The following is a 21,233-nucleotide window of genomic DNA, read 5'->3' as shown; positions in this document are numbered from 1 at the left end:
ACACACACACACACACACACCTTCATGTATGTATTACCTTCTTGAGACCTCCAAAAAATGCCCACCTCTTTAGGACCATCCTTTCTAGATATATAAAGATTTGTATTTACAACATTAATAATATATACATACTATGCAAATATAAAAAAAGCTTGTTGTGAAAAATGAGTTGGAATTTCACAAGAAAAACGTAGAATTTGGGCAGTGTTATAATAAAAGTCGTCATTTTACTCAACGCAATTCAAAATTTGTGCAATATTATGATAAAAGTTGGAATTTTCCTTAATAACAGTCGCAATTTTACAAGAAAAGCTTAAAGTGTTGGCAATTTGTGAAAAAAGTTGTAATTTTACTCGACAAAAATCACAATTTTACAAGAAAACTTTAAAATGTTGGCAATATTATAATAATAATCGGAATTTTACTTTTGCAAATCTATGACAAAAGTCATAATTTTACTCAGAAAATGTCACTATTTTACAAGAACAACGAAAACATTAAAAAGTAACAATTTTACATTATAAAAGTAATAATTTTACGAGAAAATATTGCAATATTACAGAAACGGAAAGAATATGAGAAATTGTTCCCAATTTTATAGTAAAAAAGTCGACACATTGTGAGAAAAAGACTGCTTTTAGTTCATATTTTAATTTAATTTATTTTTTTGTTTGTAATCGGTTTTTATTCTTCATTATTTACTTCAAGTTATTACAGTATGTCTCCATATACATTTTTATTTCATTTTTTTAATTAATTTTGGCCAAAAGGGGCGCATTTCAATTTCTTACAAACACTTGTTATTACATATGTTGGCCAAAGGGGGAGCACTTCAAATTTTTATACACACTTGTTATTTCATATGGTGACCAGAGGGGGAGCACTTTTAAAAGCGACACACTGTCAATGTGAAAAATCCCTCCTTTTTGGGACCACCCTCATTTTGATAGATTTCCCCACCAGGGGTGCAAATGAGATCTCTATTTTTTGTTTTTTGTAATGTGCTTAAGGCCAATGAAAAAGGAGTCACGGACCACAGATGGCCCCTGTGCCGCACTTAGGACAACCCAGCTGTAGAAGCTAACTGTTAATGGTCACTATAGTCTTAGTACTGTAGTGTATTTGTTCATCCTATGGTCACATATGAGACGCGGGTTGTCTTACGTCAGCACCGGAAGTCGTAAAATCAGCTGTTCACCTGGCGGGTTTTTTTCGAGGATGGATAAGGAAGTCCTTCTTCAGCTGCCGTCTTCTTTCATTATATACTGCTACCTTTGCACCTGTCAATGTTTACTTTTGTATGCACATTAAATCAACAAAAAATCCTGACTTTGGAGCAATGTTCACGGACTCTAGTATTTGGCTCTCTATTAAATGCAGTGGTTTTTCCGTACTGGCACCATGATTTCGGTCCTAACTTGTTCACCGGTCCTCATAGGGAAGGTACTTTTCCTTGTTGATGTCTCAAGAAGGGTAGAAACACACACACACACACGCGCGCGCACACACGCGCACACACGCACACATGCTGGGAGCCACTGAAGAAAAAAGGGGGGGCCCTCAGTGAAGATACATCCTTTATTAAGGGGGAGGGGCCTATCTCTTTCTTTCCTGATGGATATAAGTACAAGAAGACCCCCTGCAAGAATGTGACCACATTGGGGGGAAAAAAGAAGCCTCCGCCAACATGCAGCATCTTCTCGTGATCGTCCTCCTCGCGTCCTGCTGGACCTTCTGCACAGGAGCCGGAGGTGAGAGACTTCATCCATCATTCATAATTACCGTGGATTGTTTGGAGAAACACACACCATTATTCACACATTACACACACAGCGACAACTTGAACGATTGCAAAAAAGGGGGGGCTGTTCATGCGCATGCACCTGCCCCTCCATCACTTTTATCGCGCTGCGTGTTTCTGACACGCAGGTCCGCGGATGGATCTGTATTCTCTGATGGATGATTGAGGAGATTCTTCATTCTCTTTCCATTTGGTGTGCGTCTGGTCGTGAGGCTGCGTGGATTTAAATACAAAAAAAAAGGGCTCCGATTTGGTGGCAACTATTTGAGTTGATCAATAGTGTTTGCAGTGCCCTTTTAACGCTGCCGTACATGCTATGCGCGACATAACAAGATGAAAGTGTTATTAATTGACAATAACGAGTCTGCGTTACTGCGCGGCACATTTTCATTGTCAATTTCACAGCAATAATGACGTGGCTTCCACAGTAACATTTACTGTGAAATATCCTGGCAGCAATTTGCTGTCACTGCAAAGCTGTGATTTCACGGTGATTTACAACACAATTGCAACCAAAAGACGCGACTTCACAATTGAAATTGTACAGTTTACGACTTTAACATGCATATAGCGCCACCTACTGTACAGAGTCTGCAAAGTAGTCTAAAGAAGCCTTTCAGAGACAAATCAGTTTGAATTTCCTGTCACTTATTGGGATATTACAGAGGACTCGGATTACAGTATTTTACTGTCAAATAGTAGTTAATTGCTGTGAAATATAAGGATAATTTTTTTTATACAGTTATTTGTTGTATTCCATTCATCCGTCCATTTTCTACCGCTTGTTAAAAAAGTTAAAAAGTTAAAGTCCCAACGATAGTCTCACACACATACTAAGTGTGGTGAAATGTGTCCTCTGCATTTGACCCATCCCTATGTTCACTCCCTGGGAGGTGAGGGGAGCAGTGAGCAGCAGCGGTGGCCGCGCTCGGGAATCATTTTTGGTGATTTAACCCCCCAATTCCAACCCTTGATGCTGAGTACCAAGCAGGGAGGCAATGGGGTTGAACTCACAACCTCGCAGTCTCAGGGCGGACACTCTAACCACAAGGCCACTGAGCTTGTCCCTTTGTTACGGTAAATGTGGATTTTTCTGTGAGAAAATACTGTGAAATCCTGGTAAACTTTTACATTATGCATGTGGGGAGCTCAATGAGAAAAGTTCCTTATCTTAAAAAGTTAATTCTTAATTTCTTAATAACATTTTTTATAAAATGTTATTCATTTAAATTGTATCGAAATGATCTAATTCATAAAATAGTCGTCCTTTGTTTATCGCTGTTAGTTGGTTCCAAATATGGCCGCCATGTATAGGGATCATTAATTATAAATTACATTTTACAATAATTACATTTCAAATGTTTTTACCCTTTTCATATTTTTGTATACTTTTTGAATTAAAAAAATGTCATGCATGTTTTGCGTTGAAACAAATACATAAGGGAAATTTTTGTGCTTGTAGTATAACAATTTCAACAAGATAAAAAAAATTAATTTAAAGACTATTAACTTTTTTAATTTGTTCAGTTAAATTGCTTTCTATTTGTATTACTGTTCTTACCTTTTTTGTATTAAGACCTTGCTACCTCACTTCCAAACTGGATTTGAACCCATAACACAAGAGCGCCCTGGATAATTTAGGGAAATCTGCTATTATATTCTTATCAGTGACGGAGCAGGAAAGAGCAAGGAATACGTTTTCAATACCATTTCACATGACTCACTCTGTCATTTATTAATTGACATTTTGCATGTGCTACTTCACAGCAGCGCGTGATCAGGGTGGGGCAGCACTGGGTCCAAATATACTAAGTTCATTTAGCTTTGTGTTCTATGGTCGACAAAGCCAGTTGCTTGTTCTGATGTCAGGCCATGTTTAATTTTGTCTTTGACAAAAGGGGCCAATAAATAAATAGTTGTGGGCCACAAATGGCCCCTGAGCTGGACTTTGGATATACCATGGTCTAATTTTTGAACATTCTGATGTCTTCCACTTTAGTTGCCAAAAAAGATGTAACATGCTCAATGGCCGTGTCGAGGGACGTAGCACCAAGTTCTGGGCACCCATACACGAGAGTCCTAAAGGGCCTCCCATCCTACCCTAAACCCAATGCCCCCCCCCCATTACACACACGTAGTATTTTTTTTCATGCATTAAAAAAAACAACTATATCATTGATTACATAGTTTTTCCCTAATTCTCCTCTCATCAAAAAGTAGAAACAGCTCTGTCTGTCTTTGAACGCACCACAGTTATAGATTTAGAGCATTTTTACTTTTACTCTTATCACCTCAAATTTGTTCCAAAATGTTAATGCTATGTGTGAATGCTTAAAAAGGTGAGCTTTGATGCCGTTTTGACGGTTTTGAGTTAAGTACTAGGTTTGCTTATAAGTTAAAGTTAAAGTACGGTACCAATGATTGTCACACACACACACTAGGTGTGGCAAAATTATTCTCTGCATTTGACCCATCACCCTTGATCAACCCCTGGGAAGTGAGGGGAGCAGTGGGCAGCAACGGTGGCCGCGTCCAGGAATCATTTTTGGTGATTTAACCCCCAATTCCAACCCTTGATGCTGAGTGCCAAGCAGGGAGGTAATGGGTCCCATTTTTATTGTCCTTGGTATGACTCGGCCGGGATTTGAACTCACAACCTACCGATCTCAGGGTGTACACTCTAACCATTATCCAGATAGAACAAACTATTTGGTAGTTTTGACAGGGGGTGTAGGGTCTCAGACATTCTTCATTTGATTCAAGCAACCTTATTATTGAACCTCCACGTTTGTATTTGCTGTATATTAACATTTATGAGTTTTTTTTTATAACTGATATATTTAAATGACAGAAAAAACAACATCCCTAAAATAGAAAAGGCACATTTACACTTGCTGTAACCAATGATGGTGATGACCTCCAAAACGGGACTGCCATGTAAACAAAGCTGGTTGCTCTGTACTTCACTGACCCAACGTAGCCGTTTCATTCGGGACGATACATAAGAGCCAAAGATTTGTGGACTGCACTGCACTTCGGCCTTGACTGTCAACTCATTAGAGCAACCTTTTACTTACTTAAGGGGGAACTGCACTTTTTTTTAAAAATTTGCATATCGTTCACAATCATTATGAGAGACAAGACGACGATGTATTCCTTTAATGCATTCTAACTCGTAAATAAAGTTAAATAAAAGTTTGCTTACAATGGAGTCAATGGGAAGTCCTCTATTCCGCCCATAAAACCCAGTAAACCCATTTACATTTCGTGACTTGAATATCAACCAAGTATTAGTGATATTGTTATTATAAGTGCTAACGCAGACGCACTATTTTTAGCGGCGCCGTGGTCAGAGGGAGCTGACAGCTTGTGCTGGCTGTATTGACATCAGCGGCTGCGGTGAGCTGCTTTCACGCCTCGGAGCTCATGAAAGTTAATTCTAGATCATAAATAATGCCTCTCAGCTTGACAATAAAAGCATGAGGACATAATCCAGCAAGTTGGTCCAATTTGGCCTCCAATTTAGACCCAGATCCTATCAGTCGGTATCCAGGTAAGAGCAGACATTGTATAGTAAGTGATTGTTTGTTTTTGTTGGCTCTCATGAAGTCTGCAGTGAGTAATAAGCAGTGATGTTGTTGAACGAAAAAGTGAACACTGTGATGCGGTTTGAAAGTAATGAGTTGCTGTATGCTTAAAATGAGCAAACTCTGTATATATCAGTGGTGTGCCGTCAGGGCCAGCAAGGCCTTCTCTGCTGGCCTAACATAACCAGAAATCATGACCATAATTAAAGATGAAATTATTTTTTGATTTACTTTCCCTAAATATCTAAAAGTATTCATACAGTATTCTCTTCATGTCATATTATGCTCCTTCCAGTGCTGTTGTTTTTAGTTTTAGTTAGTATCCAATCAGAATTTAGTTAGCTTATGTTGCCATGCTGTACCAAATCTGCCCGGGGCTTTCAGAATCAACAATGCGGGCATCCGTGCACTGCAAGTGAACGGGGACATACAGTTGATAGACAGTTGCGATAGCCAATCAGATCACGAGTTGTTGTCAGTAGCCTATCCAAGTAGCCTGATGTTAACGAGACTGTGATTGGATATTCACTTGTCATTCCAAAGTGAGTATCCGTTCACAAGTTTCAATTTAGCAGGAAACGGGAAGTGTTGCGCCATAGCCAGACTGAGATAAAAGAGAAGGAGAACAATAAGTTGATTAGGTGGCAGATACATATTTGCAAGGCCATTTTCAAGAAGGATATTTAAAGAGAAACTACATCTTGTGAGATGATGTCGGCCAACCCCGGAAGCCAGTTCAGCTGTTCTGGCGATGAAATGCTCGCCATTTCCACTCGAATAAGCCGACGACGAGGGGTACCACTGGCTTATACGGCGTCGAATAGGTTCTACAAATTTTGAGTTCAAATGTTTTATTTTTTCACTTTTAAGATGTTTTTTGCAATTTTAATTTTGACAGTGCCACATAAGATATATTTCAATTGCTGATGCGTTTTAATTGATTTTTAAATGCGCCAGAAAATAACCCGTTTTGTATACTGTTGATGTGATTCAATGCCCAGTAGGGCGTAAATGTGTTTCTGTATAGTATTTATCCAGCAATGGTCATGTGGTGACATCAAATATGGTATTTTGAGAGGTAATCATTGAAGTCAGACATCACTGAAGACCTAGGTGGGAAACGCACGGCCCGCCACTGATATATATTAAATGTTATTATAAATGTGCCCATTAGTAAATTACATATATACTTACATTATCTATTCAAAACCTTATCGGAGGTGTTAGAATTTTTAAAAAGGGCTTTATAGGTGGGGAATAGAGCGACTTCCATGGGCTCCATTGTAAGCAGACTTTTGATTGCATGTATTTACTAGTTAGAATAAATCAAAAGAAAAAAGAAAAAACATGTTCTTCTCTTACATAAGGATTGTGAATAATAGACAAAATTCCCCAAAAAGTGCAGTCCGCCTTTAAGAAAAAGTTGTATTAACTATACCACCGAACAGGATCTCAATATCATGACATTTGATTGACGTGGGTTACAGTGGACGTGCCATTTTGCCTCAATCCGTTCCCATAAGACTTTGCGTGGGAAAAAAATGAATTTGTAAGCTACAGTTGGTGGAAACTCTCCATGTCTGAAGGCTGTCTGTCTCGTGTGTATACGTGTACATATACGTATACACCGGAAGTGTTCTTTATTATCCTGCTCTCCGCCTGCTACACAACCACATCAAAGTGTGTTTGTTTTCCTTTCGTTTAACTTTTTTTTTGTTTTCTTACAGTTTCCTCGCACTCTGTTAGCTTTTGGAGTTGCTCTTCACCATGAGAAACAATCTCTGATTGGTCTTTGCAAACAGCGATTTAATTGGCTAGGATCCAGCACATGTTGTGTTTTTTAAAACATTAAAAGATTTTAGTTTTAAATGAGCATTTACTTCATGATTATGGTAGTTTGCAGTGGTGCACTGTGAATAAAATCAAATCATAAAAATGCTTAAATTTGTGTATTTGCGTTATTTTTGTAAAAATATACTTATATATAATATATAAAGCTTGTTTCACTCTGAAATTATGTCACTTTTTTTTTTTACATCAAATTATCCTGACAATTTCATGAAATACATATGTGTGAGCAAAATGTGTGTTAAAAAATCAGTTTGTTAAAATACAGTGTTTTAAAATTCAGTATGTACAAATTCAGTATGTAAAGATTATTATACGCCGAATTTTTTTACAGTGAATCTTTACACACTGAATTCTAAAACACTCTTTTTACTCACAGATTTTTATTGAATGAAATCGTCAGCATAATTCGTTGCAAAAAAGTTACATAAATAAAAAAACTTTCGTAATAAAGACAAATTAACCACCATATTTTGATACAGCGCTTGTATTGGATCCAATTATACACTGCAAAAAGAACTGACAAACTATAAGATAAAACATTTTTTAGAGAAAACAATACTACAAATTTGTGAAATTATCTGTCCATGCAGCTGGTTAATTTTACTTGAAAAGACATCCTAAATTAAAAATTGTACATCTAGAAATTAGCAGGACTTATAATATAGAAATAACAATTTTATTCTCAAAACAAGCATTTTCAACTTGCTGGTTAATTTTACTTGAAAAGACATCCTAAATTAAAAATTGTACATCTAGAAATTAGCAGGACTTATAATATAGAAATAACAATTTTATTCTCAAAACAAGCATATTCAACTTGCAATTCTTATCGGTCGGTTGTGAGTTCAAAAAAATGGGACCATTACCTCCCTGCTTGGCACTCAGCATCAAGGGTTGGAATTGGGGGTTAAATCACCAAAAATTATTCCCGAGCGCGGCCAGCGCTGCTGCTCACTGCTCCCCTCACCTCCCAGGGGGTGGAACAAGTGGATGGGTCAAATGCAGAGGGTAATTTCACCACATCTAGTGTGTGTGTGACTATCAGTGGTACTTTAACTTTAACTTAACTTTAAATTTAGCATCCTCGGGATGTTGCAGAATCTTTAGATTTACAATGTGGGGAAAATCAAACTACTGTATCTTATTCGAATAGCTATTTTCTCAATTCTAACATTTTTAAACTAGAATAGACAAAATATAGTTATTAATCCTAAAATTAAGATTATGATCAATGACTAAAAATAAGTAAAAAGCTTTTAAAAGTAATTTTTAGAAATATAATTTTAAATCTTGGCAAATAATGTGCAGTGTAATGTGCATGTCGTGTACAGAGCCTGCAATAAACTCACTTGTCAAGTCATCACTTTGTTAGTTGAATAAATAAACGGCAGTCATTGAGTGAGGAAAAGATCACAGCAGACGCAGATATGAATCACAATGCTACAACAGGAGCGGTTCCCCATCAATGGCAGTTTATTTTCAGCAGCCATTATTGTGCATGAACAGGAGGAAAAGGTTGACATGGCAAAGACTTCCTTCCCAAATGTTCATACAATTCCAATAACAGAGCTGCTGTTTCTTTTCAATGGCACCGAGTGTTTTTCATAAATATTTGATGCGTGAGATATAGCAGCAGATATTTGCCTCAGAGTACCGAGTCGCAACGTGCGCGCCGATTGTGAAATATTAATAAACTTCACCGTCAGTTTTGCAAGAATGGGCTTGTAAAAGGTTGTTTACTCTGATAGAAAGGAAATATATTTGTGACAATGATAACATATCCTGTGTGTTTAATATGTGGCAATAATAGCTGAGTTGAATAAATAAAAGAACAATTGGCTGTTTTGTCACAGAAAAGACGTAATCCGCTCTTAAACGAGTGTCGCGGATGCCACCAATTCAATGAAAAATGATGGTTTTAACGATTTCATGAATCTCTTCCAGACTGGTGTTATCAGTCCCAGTTCACCTGCGAGCATCAGTGCAACAGTAAGTTGAATCAAAGACGCGTGCTCATGACTCCACACTAAAAGTATTGTCGTGATGTTTTAGCTCCAGACAAGTGGAACCATGCAAACGGCGCCTGTGCTGGAAAACAACAATCACCCATCAACATTGTCACCAGGAAGACTTTAAAAGACGAGCGTTTGACTCCTCTTCAGTTCACCAACTACCAGCAGATCTTCAAAGGCACCATCAAGAATAACGGCCACTCGGGTGAGCATATAATGTCGAGTCTGCTCAAAATAGGCGACAACTTTGGGGGTAACTCTTTGTACTCGTCCTCTCCAGTTCAGGTTGGAGTTCCTCACCTGAGCACCATCTCAGGTGGAGGTCTGACGACCACCTACAAGGCGGTCCAGTTCCACCTGCACTGGGGAAACAATGGAGAGGCGGGCTCCGAACACACCATTGATGGCGAGCAGTATCCCATGGAGGTACTTTTACACCTGATCAAATTGCTTTGCATCCTGCAATAATAATGTAAAGTAAAACACAAAAAATACCACTTTAAATATGACTTCTACTTTGAAATTTTTATTATTTTCCATGTCCCAACATTAACATAACGTAATGTGAGTTTTTTTCACCTGCATCTCTGTGGGAGGCACTTCTGACATCGAGGGAAAAGTTGAATCTTAACTAAGTGTAAAAAGAAGGATGCAGAGCAAGTAAGGCTGAGTACAGGCAAGAAGTCCTTCTAATTGGAAACACAGGTAGTACAAAGCAAATTTAGTGCAGCATGGAAGTGCACAGGAAACAAACACTTGTCAAGGTACAGAGCACAATGATCCAGCACTGGCAAGGAGCAACAGGTGAAACTAAACAGGCTACATTAACTAATGGAAAATGTTTCCAGGAAACAGAGCAGCAAGTGAAGGTGCTGCAGAACAAGGAATTAAAAAATAACAAGAGCACCAGGACAGGAAATGATACAAACACAGAAAAAGATGTGAAGATGGTCAAAAGCGTCATATGGGATCATGACACGTTTAATGTAAGATAGTAATGTTGTCTGAGGCTCAGCCAATCAGTGGCCACAATACTGAACAGCACGCTCTGATTGGTTTTGTCTCATCTAACGTGGTATTGATATTTTTAGGTCATTTAGCCATTTTTGTGATTGAAAATGCTTAAGTTAGCTTACACATATACTTAAAACAAATTAATAGGTTTAAAAAAGATCTGCAATATATTGAAGCCGCAAACTTAAAAGCACGAAGAAAGACTGTAGAATTATTTCATATTGGATGAATCACCCGTGATCAATTGCCTGATTCATCTGCCTATTTACATGCTTAATATATATATATATATATATATATATATATATATATATATATATATATATATATATATATATATATATATATATATATATATACATAAATATAAATATATGTATATATGTATTTATATAAACATATAAATATATGTATATATGTATGTATATTGGTGATTTGATTTAATCACCTAACATGCAATTTGTGCGGGTTGCTGAGGCTTGAGTCAAGTCGACACGATCGTTGTAGTCGCGCCGGTACTGGTGAGGAATTTTTATTCAAAATCCGATGAAAAAACAGGACTGGGACAAACGGATAAAACAAGGGCAGGTATGGTGTCTACGTAGCTTTCTCAAAAACAAGAAAAAGCTTACACATATACTTAAAATAAATTAATAGGTTTTAAAAAAGATCTGCAATTAATTGAAGCCGCAAACTTAAAAGCACGATGTGGCAAAGAAAGACTGTAGAATTGTTTCATATTGTTGCGTAAACCGGCGTTTTCCAACATTTTATTTAGAAAAATCTACCAGTACATTTATGAACAAAAATGTCACCAAAAATCATATAGAACAAAATAATGATTAGGTTGAATTGACCCAATCTATAGACCAGGGGTCACCAATCTTTTTGAAACCAAGAGCTACTTCTTGGGTACTGATTAATGTGAAGGGCTACCAGTTTTATACACACTTAAATAAATTGCCAGAAATAGCCAATTTGCTCAATTTACCTTTAACTCTATGTTATTATTAATAATTAATGATATTTATCTTTGTGGAAACACTGATCATTTTAATGATTTCTCACAATAAATATATATAGAAACAGATAAATATCAATATGCAACACTTTATTTTTATATTTTCTCTAAGTGCACATTTTCAAATTGAACATTTTCAAATGATCACTTCTAAGACAGTCTTGTGAAATCACAATATCCCATTTTAACTAGCTAGCCACTAACATTTTTTAACAAATCATGAATTACTTTGCACCATGTTTGTACAAATAATAACTCATGTAAAATACAAAAGTCAACTCTTAAATTATTAAATAAATCATGTCACACTTTGAACTGGACACCAAATCTGTTATCTGTTTCTTTGTCAGTTAGTGAAGACCAGGTCTTTAAAATATTTTCTTGGATTATTAAAATTCTATTTGAGTTTTGTTTTTCTTAGAATTAAAAATGTCGAGCAAAGCGAGACCAGCTTGCTAGTAAATAAATACAATTTAAAAAATAGAGGCAGCTCACTGGTAAGTGCTGCTATTTGAGCTATTTTTAGAACAGGCCAGCGGGCGACTCATCTGGTCCTTATGGGCAACCTGGTGCCCGCGGGCACCGTGTTGGTGACCCCTGCTATAGACTATATACTGTTTATCTATCTTTATATCTATATACGTTTATACTATTTACTGTATATATATCTATATATCTATATAAAGGGGTTCATATTGCCATTTTGTCGCGGTTTACCTGACACATGAAACGTGACAAAAATGGGGTGTGCACTATCCACTTTAACCGCCATATGGCAATATAGTGTTGTCAATTCCAACATTGACCACTTCGTCAGTTGCTATTTAGAGTGGTAGCAGACTGCACTGCCAAATACTTAACCCCCTTCTTCCTCTCACGTGAGATCCACCCAGAAATGGGGTCATATAAATCCCTTCTCTACTGTACGTATATGCTATATGATGCTGCTATGGCTGGAATAACAAAGGCACATGCAAACTTCACACAGAGATGCCGAAAGAGAGAAAACCTTCATCTCCTGACTGTGCGAGTCACCTTATTACGCTAATCATTTTTAAATGATTGTTGCTTAACCCTCAGAATATAATCATCCTTTAAGATACATGTTTGTTCTATTTTTGGTCATTGGTTTGGTTGTGTTACTCTGAAAGGAATTATTTATCCTTCTCATGTCTAATTGTAATATATCCATTTCAAATATTTTCATATATTAATGATTCACTTGGAAAAACATTTTGTCAACTAAGTAGCTAATGGATGAAAATGTCCACAATGTCCACAGGAAGTTAAGAGTGTATAATAGCATTTTGGATTCATACTTTTTCTACTTTTTTGCAGAAATGATTTGTTAGCTGCAGTCTTCAATAAAAACAGCAAACATGTCATGTGTTTTTTAATCTACTTAATTTTAACATTTTGAATGCACATTTGATCCAATTTTGTCAGGTTGTTTTATTCTGAAAATTTTGCATCACATGAGTTATCATTAATAGTGAATGTTAAAAGGATGAGGTTCTGGCGTAAAGATCAGGCCGAAATATACATTTCTTTGCATTGTTACATTTTTCGTATGGTTAGATTCAAAACTTTATATAGTTGTAGTATCAAAAAAGCCCATTGACTACCATTATAATTCCAATTTTTAACTGTGCAGTCTTTGACGCTGTGGGGGGGAGGTGGTATGTAGTGACGTGATGATAATTCATGGAATTAGAGAAAAATGTGACCAAAATTGTCCCATTTAATTACAAACAGAAAATATGATAAATTGTACACTTTTTTCCAAAATGAAACCCTGAAATTTGAAAATTGCTTACAGTATAGTTGTAGTCAATGAGGACTTTTTTGTCCCCAAGATGCTACAATGCTATAAAGTTTGTAATCTGACACAGCAAAAATGAAAACAATGCATTAACATAAGTTGAATTACTCATCCTCACCACAATACCCAACCCTTTAACATTTCTTATAAGGATGATGACACATTTCATGCAAATCTTTCAAAATAAAATAATGCAACTGAGATAGGCTCCAGCACCCCCGGCGACCTCAAAAAGGACAAGCGGTAGAAAATGGATGGATGGATAAAACTGACAAAATTAGATCAAATGGGCAAAAATAAAACATGACATGTTTGCTGTTTTTATTTAGGACTGAAGTTAATTGAGATATTTAAGCAAAAAACAAGTAGAAATTAAAGCTGCAAGCAGCGATGGACGGGACCGACTTTGACGGCACATATAATCCAAACCAGAGCAGTAATTAAAACTCTTTGGTCAACTTTTAATCAGAAGGGTTCAATCTCTCTCCTGTGCTAGTTTGAAGCCGACACGACAAACGCGCTCAGAGGAGATAATGTTTGAAAAAAGGTGACCGGTTTTTACAAAACTTTTGTTTTGGAGGGGGAATTGCAAACTTCCTGTTGATTTTTGCTGGGGGTTGTCAATATATGAAATGTAGGTCTAAGTGAGACCTACATAGAGGTTTTTGTTTCATGTCTAAGACATTCCTACTGGAAGTTACAGGCAGTTTTATCTGAGTTTTCTTCCTCGGAGCAGTTGTGTCTGTGTTTTCTTCCTAGGGGGCGCTAGAGTGCAATTTTGAGTTTTGGGGTTGTTTTTTTTATTAGTGCCAGTGCCAGTCCTAATGTGTGTGTCCAGTTTGGTGAGTTTTGAAGCATGTTAAGGGGGTCAAATTACAGCTCAAAAAGGCAAAAGTGACTGTTTTTACTTAACTTTTGTTTTGAAGGGGGAATTGCCAACTTCCTGTTGATTTTTGCTGAAGAATGTTAATGTATGAAATCTAGGTCTAAGTAAGACCTACATAGAGGTTTTTGTTCCATGTCGCTACGACATTTCTACCGGAAGTTACAAGCGGTTTTGTCTATGTTTTTCCCTAGGGGGCGCTAGGGCGCAACTTTGAGTTTTGGGGTTTGGTTTTTTTATTAGATGGCAATTGTCGCCAGTCCTGATGTGTGTGTCAAATATGGTGAGTTTTGAAGCATGTGAAGGGGGTCAAATTACAGCTCAAAGAGGCGGCGGAATAATAATAATAAAACCTTACAAATACAATAGGGTCCTCTGTCCCAAAGGGACATTGCGGTCCCTAATAAATATGAATCAAACATGTTTCATGCACTCTTAACTCCCCGAGGAATTTGTTGTCCTTTCGCTCCTCTATGAAGTCATCCTTGGAGGGTTAAACTACTTCTTGGAATAACTGAGGCCACATCATAGTTTTAGGTCATGTGGGTTTTTGTGAACGATTCAAGTTTCTTCACTTCACCAACATTCCTTAGATTGTACCTTTTCCCTCCACAAGTGTTGCAACGCCTTCTAGACTGATTAAGTTAAGATTGTTTTGTTGGGCGATTTGAACCAAAAAAAAGTATTTTTGTGTTGCAGCTGCACATCGTGCACATGAAGCATCATTACACCGATCTGACGACAGCACTGGCGGATCCAGAGGGAGTTGCAGTCCTGGGCTTTTTCTATGTGGTAACTATTTGAATTGTGTACTTTTTAACACACACTGTCCAAGGGGAAAGTCAGCAAAGAAATGAATTTCCCATTTTCAGGTTTCCAATACTGCCAACCGAAAGTATGACCCCATTGTCAGTGCTCTGCGAAGCATCAAAACAACAAGTAGGTGCTGATTTTTCTTCAAAATAAACAAAACCACAACAGCATGGCAGAAGATCTAATGATGTTGTCTCTTTTCAGACGGCAACACATCACTGCCTCCCGCCTCCTTGGCACAGCTCATTCCACCTGAACAGAACCTGACCACCTTTTACCGCTACAAGGGCTCCCTGACCACACCAGGCTGCACCGAGGCCGTGATCTGGACATTGTTCGAGAACCCCATCCCTCTGAGTTTTGATCAGGTTGGGCATATTAATAAATGTGGTTTATTAGAGATCTGTATAACAATCTACTGAACGGGGTCCACCATACAGTCAGCATTTGCTTTTCAAAATATGGTACATTTCTCGGGAAGATGGCTAAAAATAAGGGATTTTTTATTTCATCACAAATTGCCATTAAATAAATAAAATAATGTATTCCCATCTGTATTTCAATCCATTTCTATTTAATTAAGTGTCACTAACCACAGCGTCATTCACTCCAATCTGCCTAATATATATATATATATATATATATATACATATGTATATATACATATGTATATATATATATATATATATATATATATATACATATATATATATATATATATATATATATATATATATATATATATATATATATATATATATATATATATATATATACTGTATACATATATATATATTACACAACAATATGAAATAATTATACAGTCCTTCTTCCCCTCATCGTTCTTTTAAGTTTGCGGCTTCACTATTCTACAAATATACATATATACATATATACACATACATATATATACACATATATACATACATATATACACATACATATATGCACATATATACATACACATATATATATACATACACACACACACACACACACACACAAATAAATAAATACATAAATAAATAAATATATATATATATATATATATATATACATAGAATGTGCTGTCAAAAGTTTACAATTTTTATCAGATTAATCACATTTTTGAATTCCAGTTAAATCACAGATTATTACTCACTTGCATGATTTAAATTAACTTGAAAAAAAGATCCCAATATTTAGGCACTAATGCAATTTGATTGTCAGAATGTCATACAGGAAATTATTGTAAATGTGTTACAGTGACAGCTGCATTTAGACCCTAGCCTCAAAAGTGTATTTTGAAGTACAAAGCACACCAGTCAGAGTCTCCTGACTGATCTTTGCATTGAATTATGTATCGACCTGATCACTGACCATATGACAACATAGCCGCCTTTCAGGTAACCCTCAGCAGTTAAGGTAAAGGAGAATGTACGGTTAAAATACATTTTGTAATTAATCTACCTATTTACAAGATTTATATGTATGTATATATATGTTATATGATATATATATAAATATGCCATAAAATTTCCTACTGAGAAAACCTGTTATATTGCATAATTTAAAATGAAAAAAAAATGTTTAGGCTCTTTCGCTTGTGGTTGAGACATTTTTCAAAACGGTTCACATTTCTTCCTCGATGATACAGAAAGTAAGAAGAAGTGTGAGCAGCTGCAAGCTCTTCTTACAGTAAAGATAATATGGCTTCCATTTGTCAAGACATTTACAAAAAGTTTAGATTTTTTTGCCGTAATGTCTTCCCTACCGTTTTTATGTCCATCCATCTCTCTCCAGTTGGTGATTTGATTTAACCACGTAACATCCAATTTGTGCGGGTTGCCGAGGCTTGAGTCAAGTCGACACGATCGTTGTAGTCGTGCCGGTACTGGTGAGGAATTTTTTGTTCAAAATCCGATGAAAAAACAGGACTGGGACAAAAAGACAAAAAATGGGCAGGTATGGTGGCCACGTAGCTTTCCCAAAAACAAGAAAAATAGACCAGTTCTAGACTAGATCTGACTAATCTAAGTCTAAGACTAGATCTGACCAATATAAGTCTAAGACTAGATCTGACCAATATTAGTCGAAGACTAGATCTGACCAATATAAGTCGAAGACTAGATCTGACCAATCTAAGTCTAAGACTATATCTGACCAATGTAGGTCTAAGACTATATCTAAACAATATACATCTAAGACTAGATCTGACCAATCTAAGTTTTAGACTAGATCTGACCAATATAAGTCAAAGACTAGATCTGATCAATATAAATCTAAGACTAGATCTGACCAATATAAGTCCAAGACTAGATCTGACCAATCTAAGTCTAAGACTAGATCTGACCAAAATAAGTCTAAGACTAGATCTGACCAATCTAAGTCTAAGACTAGATCTGACCAATATAAGTCTAAGACTAGATCTGATCTGACCAATCCAAATCTAAGACTAGATCTGACCAATCTAAATCTAAGACTAGATCTGACCAATCTAAATCTAAGACTAGATCTGACCGAAATAAGTCTAAGACTAGATCTGACCAATCTAAGTCTAAGACTAGATCTGACCAATATAAGTCTAAGACTAGATCTGATCTGACCAATCTAAGTCTAAGACTAGATCTGACCGAAATAAGTCTAAGACTAGATCTGACCAATCTAAGTCTAAGACTAGATCTGACCAATATAAGTCTAAGACTAGAGATGACCAATAAAAGTCTAAGACTAGATCTGACCAATCTAAGTCTATGAGCATGAACTGATTAAGCTTACTTGGATGAGAGGCGAAACGTCTTCTAAGACAAACCAAACAGTCCACTTGCCATCGATTGACTGACCTGAGAATACAATGACCTGGATGAATAAGAAAATGTATACACATTTAGTGGGTTGTTCCAGACAAGAAAAATAGAATGTATTTGTAATTGGATCGAAGAGAACATTTATGGTTTTCAGTGAATAGCAACAATAGTGTAATTAGTCTAGGTCTAAGCACAGAGCCTTGTGGAACTCCATTATTCCCTTTTTCAATATTCAATTGTATTTTTCATTGCTGCACTAAAGTGTTTTCCCCAAATGCTGACTTTAAATTTTTTTTCTTTCAGTTGCGGGCATTTTCTGAGCTCAAGTTCCATGACGGCAAGCCCATGGTGGGGACCTTCAGGCCGGTGCAGCCCCTGAACGGCCGCCCGGTGTTCCGATCAGGCGGCGTGGCGGTTCTGTTCAGCTCCGCCCTCCTCGTGGCTGCCCTGGCTACGGCCCTGGGACTGTCCCAGCCTAACTAGATGCGAGTCTCCTATGCTGCACCGCCACACCCGTGAACACACGGTCATCATTCCCAAGTTTGTCACACCATCACCGCATGGTTTCCAAAATTCAAGCATGGCCCACCAAACCCCCCCTCCCCTTATGACACACATGACAAAGGTGTTCAAAGAACGTCTTCGAGGTGCTCTAAGGGTTTTGCCGGCATGCACGCATGCATAGTGAATCAGTAGATCGTACATCCGCCTTATGAATGTGCCATGAAGCAGTGACCACTGCATTCAGACCCCAGCCTCTTCCTGATGTTTCGCCGCATCATCATAAACGCCGACACGCTCACACAAACACGTCCTCGTGCACTTTGGAGCTCACTCATCCACCTTGAACAATGTCAGTCAAATTTAGTCCCCGCTAATATCAGTGCTCCGGTCTCATGACGAGGGGCACGTGAGGCCTCATTAACCTTCCGTGGCACAAGAGACCAGCGTGGAGCTATTAATAGCACAACTGAAAACAAGTCAGCGGTCAAAGAAGTCAGCACTTTTTCACCTCAAAGTCCAGGAGCTCAGAGCCAACAGGTCAGCAAAGGAAATGGGAGCAAGCGACGACCAATTCAAATCCCACCCCTTTTTATTTTCATGCGTTGCAAAGAATTAAAAGTTGCATGAGTCAGCACTTCTTCATGACATTGTTGGAGAGAGACACGTTCACACTGCGCACAACTCACAGGGTCTGATGCACTGAATGTTATTGACTGTGAAATACATCCTACTGACTTCTCTCTCATCATCCAGCAGGGCCTCTTATATTCTCTTAAGAGATGGGTGCAGTCTTTCGGCCATATTTGCTGTGCTAATCAAGAAATGTGTATATTTTTCCATCGTTTCATGATGCATTAACTTATATTTCTATGCTGTTTTAATGCACATACTGTATGTATTTATGCACTGAATGTGTATATGGATATGAGACGTACACGCTATTAGTATTATTTATGTATTGTAAACATATATATATACACATATATATATATATATATATATATATATATATATATATATATATATATATATATATATATATATATATATATATATATGTATATTTATGTATGAAGAATCACGTTGTTAGACATGAGTTGTATGACAATGGTGGCTTGTAACTCTTAAACATGTCAAAGGTAATATGAAGAATGTTGAACAATAAAGTACTTATATGCCTTTCTAATGAAGCGCTTCCTGTGTCCATCTTGGCAACACACACACTGTAGCAGTGACGTGCGGTGAGGTTCATGGCTGGTGAGGCACTGACTTCATCACAGTCAGATTTACAAACATATGAACCCTAAAGAGTATCTTATTCACCATTTGATTGGCAGCAGTTAACGGGTTATGTTTAAAAGCTCATACCAGCATTCTTCCCTGCTTGGCACTCAGCATCAAGGGTTGGAATTGGGGGTTAAATCACCAAAAATTATTCCCGGGCGTGGCGCCGCTGCTGCCCACTGCTCCCCTCACCTCCCAGGGGGTGAACAAGGGATGGGTCAAATGCAGAGGACAAATTTCACCACACCTAGTGTGTGTGTGACAATCATTGGTACTTTAACTTAACTTTAACTTTACACATACAAACTGTAGCACACAAAAAAATCACATTTAATAAAAAAAAACGTTATTATGGTCTTACCTTTACTTATAAGTGCGGGAACAGTGGTATTCGTGTTGGAGGAGTTGTGAATGAATGAAATATGAAATCCGTGCTGCGGTCTGCAGGTGTACCTAATGTTGTGTCCCTGCAGTCGTCCACGCTCCTCCGGCGCGAGCATTGTTGTTTTTGCACTTTTTGGCTTCTTGTTAAGTGACTTTTTTTGGGTGGATTCGGTCTTGCACGTGGAGGGTTTGGGTGTGGGCTTTGGTTGGTGTGGCGCTCCCGTCGGGGGGTGCGTTCTGCGGCGGGGGGTGCATTAACCGGCACCAGGAGGCGGGATTACCCGAGCCTCAGCCAGTGCGTCTTCGCAGCAGTTTTATGATTGCTCAGCACAATAAATACTTTACACACATACAGTTGTTGACAAAATACACTGTACATTATATACCTCAGCTAACTAAACTATGGAAATGTATAATATAGTTCATATAGCAATACGGTCTCACTGCACAGCAGGCCAGCAGTTAGCCGAGTCTGCAATCCATGTTGAGGCACAACTGAGTGACGTGCCTCAACTGGCTGCTGATCACCGCACCGTCTCTTCTCAGTATTTGAACGGCAAATGTGAAAATTCAGCGATTTTGAATAAAAATAATCTAAAACTGGTGAAGTTAAATGGAAAATAACTTTATAGTATAATCACTGAATACATATAACAATTTAATAGATTTTTTTTCTTTTTACATTTTTTTTCTTTCCATGGTGGCAGGTGAGGCCCCGCCTCACCTGCCTCCAGTGACCGCACGTCACTGCACTGTGGATACTTTTTCATTAAATCTTAAATCTTCAATAAATACGCAAGTTTACATTGGCATTTTGGACACTTTTTTTATTCCATCACTTGAAAGGATGTTTGGGGATGATGACATTATTCTTTTAAACGATTATTCATCTTGCCATAGAGCAAAAAGTCTAAAAACCTTCCTTAAAGAAAGATCCTTAAGGTCAAATAGTCCGGATCTCAATCCAATTGAAAATCTGCGATGGAATTTGAAGAAAATGGTCCATTAAAAAACTCCAACCTGTAAAGATGATCTGATAACAGCAATCAGAGAAAGCTGGCGCAAGATTGATGAAGAGTACTCTTTGTTAAGTCCATGCCTCAGAGACTGCAAGCTGTTATAAAGGCGAGGGGTGGTGCAACAAAGTACTAGTGGTGTGTTGTCGTCTTTTCTGCGGGTTTGTTTTTCATGATTCCATAATTTCCCTCAGAATTTAGTGATTCCATAATTTCTCACTCTTTTTTATCTTAAATATAAAACGGTTATTAACTACCACAATTTATATTCTTGATTTATTTTAGTGATTCTTCATGCCAGAAAGCATGTCATTTGAAATGACTATAATGTTGTGTCATGTCTGTGATTTTTTTTTTAAACAAATTTAAACAACTAAATGAACATTCTTCAGGACCAGCGATTCCAAATTGTACTTCTCAGGGGTTGTAGTTATCCATCGACAGTGATGGGCAGT

The 21,233-nt window shown here is 37.3% G+C and overlaps 1 protein-coding gene across 1 annotated transcript; it reads left to right on the top strand.

The window, feature by feature from the left end:
• The first annotated feature begins 1,591 nt into the window (after window positions 1-1,591).
• Window positions 1,592-19,280, top strand: ca4a (carbonic anhydrase IV a). Its single transcript, XM_061961923.2, has 8 exons — window positions 1,592-1,751; window positions 9,184-9,228; window positions 9,292-9,456; window positions 9,532-9,677; window positions 14,691-14,783; window positions 14,864-14,930; window positions 15,009-15,172; window positions 17,894-19,280. The coding sequence occupies exons 1-8, from the start codon at window positions 1,688-1,690 to the stop codon at window positions 18,071-18,073; spliced, it is 924 nt and encodes a 307-aa protein (XP_061817907.1). The 5' UTR covers window positions 1,592-1,687; the 3' UTR covers window positions 18,074-19,280.
• The last annotated feature ends 1,953 nt before the right edge of the window (window positions 19,281-21,233 follow it).

Source organism: Nerophis lumbriciformis, linkage group LG09, assembly GCF_033978685.3.
Source record: "Nerophis lumbriciformis linkage group LG09, RoL_Nlum_v2.1, whole genome shotgun sequence".
NCBI lineage: Eukaryota > Metazoa > Chordata > Actinopteri > Syngnathiformes > Syngnathidae > Nerophis > Nerophis lumbriciformis.
The sequence above is the reverse complement of the archived record's forward strand: the minus strand, read 5'-3'. Positions and strand labels throughout refer to the sequence as shown.

What these genes read in the sequence shown, in the direction of transcription:
- ca4a (XM_061961923.2), top strand. Translation starts at nt 1,688, where the DNA reads ATGCAGCATCTTCTCGTGATCGTCCTCCTCGCGTCCTGCTGGACCTTC. An exon ending in GCGAAGCATCAAAACAACAA is followed by an intron (nt 14,931 to 15,008) that starts GTAGGTGCTGAT and finishes GTCTCTTTTCAG; the next exon opens with ACGGCAACACATCACTGCCT. An exon ending in TCCCTCTGAGTTTTGATCAG is followed by an intron (nt 15,173 to 17,893) that starts GTTGGGCATATT and finishes TTTTTCTTTCAG; the next exon opens with TTGCGGGCATTTTCTGAGCT.